Source organism: Lepidochelys kempii, chromosome 20, assembly GCF_965140285.1.
Source record: "Lepidochelys kempii isolate rLepKem1 chromosome 20, rLepKem1.hap1, whole genome shotgun sequence".
Classification (NCBI taxonomy): Eukaryota; Metazoa; Chordata; order Testudines; family Cheloniidae; genus Lepidochelys; species Lepidochelys kempii.
In genome coordinates, this window is record NC_136399.1 from 4,598,668 (window position 1) to 4,604,667 (window position 6,000).

A 6,000-nucleotide genomic window follows, 5' to 3' on the forward strand; every position below is an offset into this window, starting at 1 on the left:
AGAAAGTCATCTGCCCTTAAATGCAAGACCTGTGATACACTGTGCTGTCTGTTCAGCCCAGCCCAATGGAATATCCAACTACTCCTGGACCCTGCAGTCTCCCAGCCCGCGGTGGTCCAAACACAACCTCCATATTCTACTCTCATCACCCTTCTCAATTCATGGTGTAGGACAAGATGTTCAGGAGGCTCTCACCTACCTCATGCTGTAGGCGCCAGCGCCCAGCTCCTGCCCAATGCCTGAGAGGCTGGCATCAAAATCTTGCACCAGCCCCGATTCGATCACCTCGTCCGCCAGCGGCAGCTTCAGAGCCCACGCCATCCTCACCCAGTGGCTTGTGGCTCAGGCCCCGTGGCAAATGTACAACCCCCCACCCCCTCCAAGATCAGTGGGAAGCAGGGTACTCACTACAGAGTCACCCTTTCCAGGAGAAATACCCCGGGCACACCCAAAACCCACAATCTCCCCCTATAGTACCCTAATAGTGAGGGAGCTCCCTCCAGGGGCTGCTTCCCCACCAGGGACCCACAATTTCCAACTCCCAGAGGGCTCAACACACAGTCACCCCCTTCCAAGGGATACTATCTCCCTGAGACCTCAACACCCACAGACACTCTCTTTCCAGGGGCCACTACTCCCGCACATCCCAAGGACCCCAAGAGCCAGAGTCACCCCCTTCCAGGGGATACTAACCTCTAGGAACCCCAACACCCAGAGTCACCCCTCCCCAGGGACAGCACCCCCCAGCAACCCCCTCACCCAGAGTCACTCCCTCACAGGGGGCAGCACCCCCCAGGGGACCCCCTCACCCAGAGTCCCCCCTCCCAGAGGACAGCACCCCCCAGGGGACCCCCCCACCCAGAGTCCCCCCTCCCAGAGGACAGCACCCCCCCAGGGGACCCCCCCACCGAGTCCCCCCTCCCAGAGGACAGCACCCCCCAGGGGACCCCCCCACCCAGAGTCCCCCCTCCCAGAGGACAGCACCCCCCCAGGGGACCCCTCACCCAGAGTCCCCCCTCCCAGAGGACAGCACCCCCCAGGGGACCCCTCACCCAGAGTCCCCCCCTCCCAGGGGACAGCACCCCCCCAGGGGACCCCTCACCCAGAGTCCCCCCTCCCAGGGGACAGCACCCCCCCAGGGGACCCCTCACCCAGAGTCCCCCCTCCCAGGGGACAGCACCCCCCCAGGGGACCCCTCACCCAGAGTCCCCCCTCCCAGGGGACAGCACCCCCCCAGGGGACCCCTCACCCAGAGTCCCCCCTCCCAGGGGACAGCACCCCCCCAGGGGACCCCTCGCCCAGAGTCCCCCCTCCCAGGGGACAGCACCCCCCCAGGGGACCCCTCGCCCAGAGTCCCCCCTCCCAGGGGACAGCACCCCCCCAGGGGACCCCTCGCCCAGAGTCCCCCCTCCCAGGGGACAGCACCCCCCCAGGGGACCCCTCGCCCAGAGTCCCCCCCTCCCAGGGGACAGCACCCCCCCAAGAGACCCCCCTCGCCCAGAGCCCCGCCCCGCCCCTTCCCGCTCAGCGGCACCTAGGCCCCCTCGGCTGCCCGGCCCCGAGCGCGACCCACGACCCCACCACCTCGTCGTCCGGCCCCGCAATATGGAGGCGGCGGCAGCGCCGCAGCCCCCTCCTCCAGCCCAGCCGGGAACAAGCCCCGCCCCCTCACTCACTCGCGGCCAATAGCGGCTCCCAGACCCCTCCAGACCCGAAACGAGCGCCAGCCAATCACTTCTCACCGGCGGGCCCGTCGCCTCGGCAGCACCCTTGCGATAGGCTGAGCGCGCCGGACGGGGCGGGACTAGCGGGGTTAAGGCGCAGGAACCGCTCGGCGTGGTACAGTCCGGATTCCTCTCCCTCTCCCGTTGTAGGAATTGGCTCAGGCCAGTGCTTCTGAGGGCTGTGGGTTCGATTCCTGACCCTGGCTATTAAGTGCAATGAGTTGGGGTGAACTCAGCCTGGATCTTAGGGGACTGGATAATGGCAGGGGGGCTCTGGGTCGGGAATGAGAGCAATGGCAGACCTGGAGGGAGGGGGCAGAGATAGTGGGGGGCGTGGATTGGGATTGAAGGGCAGTGGCAGAACCGTCCTGGGGGATGAGCCCAGGGCTGGGATAGCAGGGGGCTGCAAGTAAGGACTGAGGGGGCATTAGCAGGAAGGGAGAATGCCAGGTGAGATCTAAAGGGCATTGGCGGAGCTGGAGGACTCCAAGAAAAATAGAGGGTTTGAGTGAGGAGCAAAGGCAAATAGTGCACTTGCTTATTTCATGCATTACAATAAATATGTACTGAACAGCTGCTGAGTTTTCGCAGCCAATGGGCTGGAAAAGCAAAACCAGTGTAAACCAATAGCGAGTTTCTTAAAATAACTTAGTACAAACCTGACAAAATCCTTCCAGTCCGACACACCAACTTTGCAGATGGATCAATTAAGCCTTAACATAACCCTGGAGCTAGCTGAGTGTTTGTAGCAAACAGAGGAGAACTCCAGCTTTGTGCATAGCTTCCCCCCGCCACCCCACCCTGCTGGTCCTCTCCAGGTGATGTGGCTGCTGGATGCCCTTTTCAGGGTAGATCTAGAACTCAAATGCATCTCAAACACTGCATGCATCCAATGAAGTGGGTTTTAGCCCATGAAAGCTTGTGCCCAAATAAATTTATTAGTCACAAGTACTCCTTGGTTTTTTTTCAAATGAGAAAAGTAAGGCTTTGACTGAAATGTTCCCCCACTCCATCAGATGCTACAGACAGAATCTTCCATCCACACAGCCCTCAGCATGCAGATGGGGGGCCTGGCATTCCCACCACTATGGCAGGCTGGCTGCTGCCCTACAATTTGCGTGGCAGTTTCTTTCCCAGGAACCATCAGCACTGATAGATTCAAGCTGGGGTGGGGGGCTTGTTTTCATAGGGTGGATTTCCAATGGCTGCCGGCATTGCTGTTCTAGGAAGTGGGCGAGAGCCCTGCTGCAATGAAAACTCAGCCCAATGTCTGCTGGAAATGGGGTCAGGCTTGTTTACATTAGTAATCAGTTTTCAGCCCCAACTGGAGGAACATATGATTAACGCCATCTGTATTATTTTCCTAGAGTAAATAAAATTAATATGCATTGGAAATTCCTACCTATTATTTATGATTGGTATTGCCATAGCACCTATGAGCCCGAGCCACAGACTACAACCCCACTGTGCAAGGTGCAGTACAAACACTGAGCAAAAAGACACTCCTTGGCCCAAAGCATTTACAGTCAGTCATGTGCTCACATTAGCTCCGCTCTCAACCTGTCTATTTTTCCATCCTTTACAATAAAAGTTTCTCTCCCTGCAGAATTCGTTCCCCATTATTTTGGGCCGTATTCTTCCCAGAAAAATGGGGCTTGCACCTCTCTCATCCAGATGCAGGAGAGGATTAGCACATATTATTTCCCTTACACACTGCCTGAGCCCTATTCCCGGCAGCTTCGGGGAAAACATTTTGTGTTCTTAATGGTAGAACATTTTGAACTTTTCAATCAGTGGCACCAATTCAGATAGTTCCTGGAGGCAGCCCTCTGACATATTTAGTACAGTACCACTGCTTAACAGTAGCTGGCCCATGGCCCTCCTAGCCTATGAACCATCAAACAAGTGCAAACTCTTCTCCCCCTCCCGGTCCAGCCCTTCCTAATTGGTGTTTATGGGGCCCTAATTTTATATCCATTATGCAACTTGCAGCTGCAGGATTTGGGAAACAATGCCACCTGGTGGCCACCAGGCTCTGCAGTCAGAAAGGCTTGGAAATCATCGGTGGACTCTGAAATAAAAAAGCAGGTTCCAAAATCCTGCTGCCTGGTTTGTGCCAATGTTGCGTGTGCATCTCTGGACCACAGCGACACCTTCCTTGGCAGAAAGATCAGCAAATTAATTCCCCTCAGGTGAAATTTAGGCACGCTGGCCTGTTTGTTCGGTGAATTTAAGTGGTCCATAGGCATTGTGCTGTCTGTCAGCACCAGGAGATCAAATTTCACCCTCAAATCTACATTAATGTATGTGTTTTTTGTTTGTTTTTTAGAAACAGCAATGATCCAGCACCGCTCCAGGTAGGCAATTCAGGGGCATTTTGCCTTTAGACGGCAGGCTCTGAATCCAGAATCAACCTCCCCCTTGGATTCTTTATGTTTGTGGTACTATGGCTCTTTGGGTCTTCCTCATACATTTCAGCAAAAGCAGCTGTGTTCCTGCTGTCAATTTTATCTCAAACATCTGTCATCTCTAGTATTCTCTTGACCGGTATGTGTATGTGTTGAGAGTTGGGAGCCTACTGGATAAGCTAGCATGGGGAGATAGTACGGCACAAACCACTCACTGTCTGTGCCCCCTGGCCCACTGGCAAGTCTTATGAAAAATAAGACTGTGGACCCCCCGCGCCCAGTTCCATGCTTCAGCAGAAGGGGTCTAAAGAGCTCTTCGCTGGCAGATTGTGCTCTGAAGACAGGGACAGGGTGTGTCTGCGCCCTGGTCTACACTACAGGGTTAGGTCGAATTTAGCCGCATGAGGTTGATTTTATAATGAATGCGTCCACACAAGCAATCCTGTTCCATCGACCTAAAGGGCTCTTAAAATCAACTTCTGTCCTCCTCCCCGGCGAGGGGAGTAGCGCTAAAATCGACCTTGCTGGGTCGAATTTTGGGTAGTGTGGACACAAATCGACGTTGTTGGCCTCCAGGAACTATCTCAGAGTGCTCCAATGTGACAGCTCTGGACAGCACTTTCAGCTCTGAGGCACTAGCCAGGTACACAGGAAAAGCCTTGGGAAATTTTGAATTTCATTTCCCGTTTGGTCAGCGTGGCGAGCTCAGCAGCACAGGTGACCATGCAGTCACCCAGAATCGCAAACGAGCTCCAGCATGGAGTGAACGGGAGACGCTGGATCTGACTGCTGTATGGGGAGAAGAATCTGTGCAGGCCAAACTCCGATCAAAAAGAAGAAATGCTAATATAGATGCCAAAATTGCACAGGGCATGATGGACAGAGGCTACAACAGGGACACACAGCAGTGCCGCGTGAAAGTCAAAGAGCTCAGGCAAGCCTACCAAAAGACAAAGGAGGCAAACAGTCGCTCTGGGTCAGAGCCCCAGACATGCCGCTTCTATGATCAGCTGCATGGCATTCTAGGGGGGACCCTACCACTACCCCACCACTGACCGTGGACACCTGCAAGGGGGGAGTCTCACACAACACGGAAGAGGATTTTGTGGATGAGGAAGAGGAGGAGGAGAATGCACAGCAGGCAAGCGGTGAAATCTGTTCTCGGCAGCCAGGACCTTTCCCTCACCCTGCAGCCAATAGCCTCCCAAGGCGGGATCCCCGACCCTGAAGGCGGAGAAGGCACCTCTGGTGAGTGCACACTTGTAACTACAGTACAGGGTTTAAAAGCAATCGTGTTTAATTTGCCCTTAAGACTTGGGATGCATTCGTGGCCAGTACAGCTACTGGAAAAGTCTGTTAACGTGTCTGGGGATGGAGCAGGAATCCTCCAGGGACAACTCCATGAAGCTCTCCTGGAGGTACTCTGAAAGCCTTTGCAGAAGGTTTCTGGGGAGGGCTGCCTTATTTCCTCCTCCACAGTAGGACACTTTATCATGCCAAGTCAGTAGCAAGTAGTCTGGAATCATTGCAGCACAAAGCATGGCAGCGAATGGTCCTGGGTTTTGGTCACATTCAAGCAACATTCGGTCTATATCTTTCTGTGTTAGCCTCAGGGGAGTGATATCATTCATGGTCACCTGGTTGAAATAGGGGAATTTTTGTAAGGGAACAGTAAAAGGACCCCGTTCATGCTGCTGTTTGCACTTGGCTAAAAGGGATCATCCCTGAGAACAGCCACACGGAAGGGTGAAGGGATCATCCCAAACAGCCACACGGAAGGGTGCGGGGAGATGTGTGCTGCACATCCACCCGAAAACTGCACTCCGCTCCTTTTAAATGGCAAACCCAACCGCCAGTGCTTGCTATGG

At 55.0% G+C, this 6,000-nt stretch overlaps 1 protein-coding gene across 7 annotated transcripts in view; it reads right to left on the reverse strand.

Moving 5' to 3' along the window:
* Nucleotides 1-745, reverse strand: part of TFCP2 (transcription factor CP2) — a 40,117-nt gene extending 39,372 nt beyond the window's left edge. For 3 of the 7 annotated variants that reach the window (XM_073319398.2, XM_073319397.2, XM_073319395.2), the window contains exon 1: nt 200-743. In XM_073319398.2, coding sequence (XP_073175499.1) covers nt 200-321 — 122 coding nt within the window. In that variant the 5' untranslated portion in view covers nt 322-743. Of the gene's footprint in view, nt 1-199 lie in introns of all 7 variants that reach the window. The other 4 variants (XM_073319393.2, XM_073319392.2, XM_073319396.2 and 1 more) reach the window with 3 other exon arrangements.
* Between the last annotated feature and the right edge of the window lie 5,255 nt (nt 746-6,000).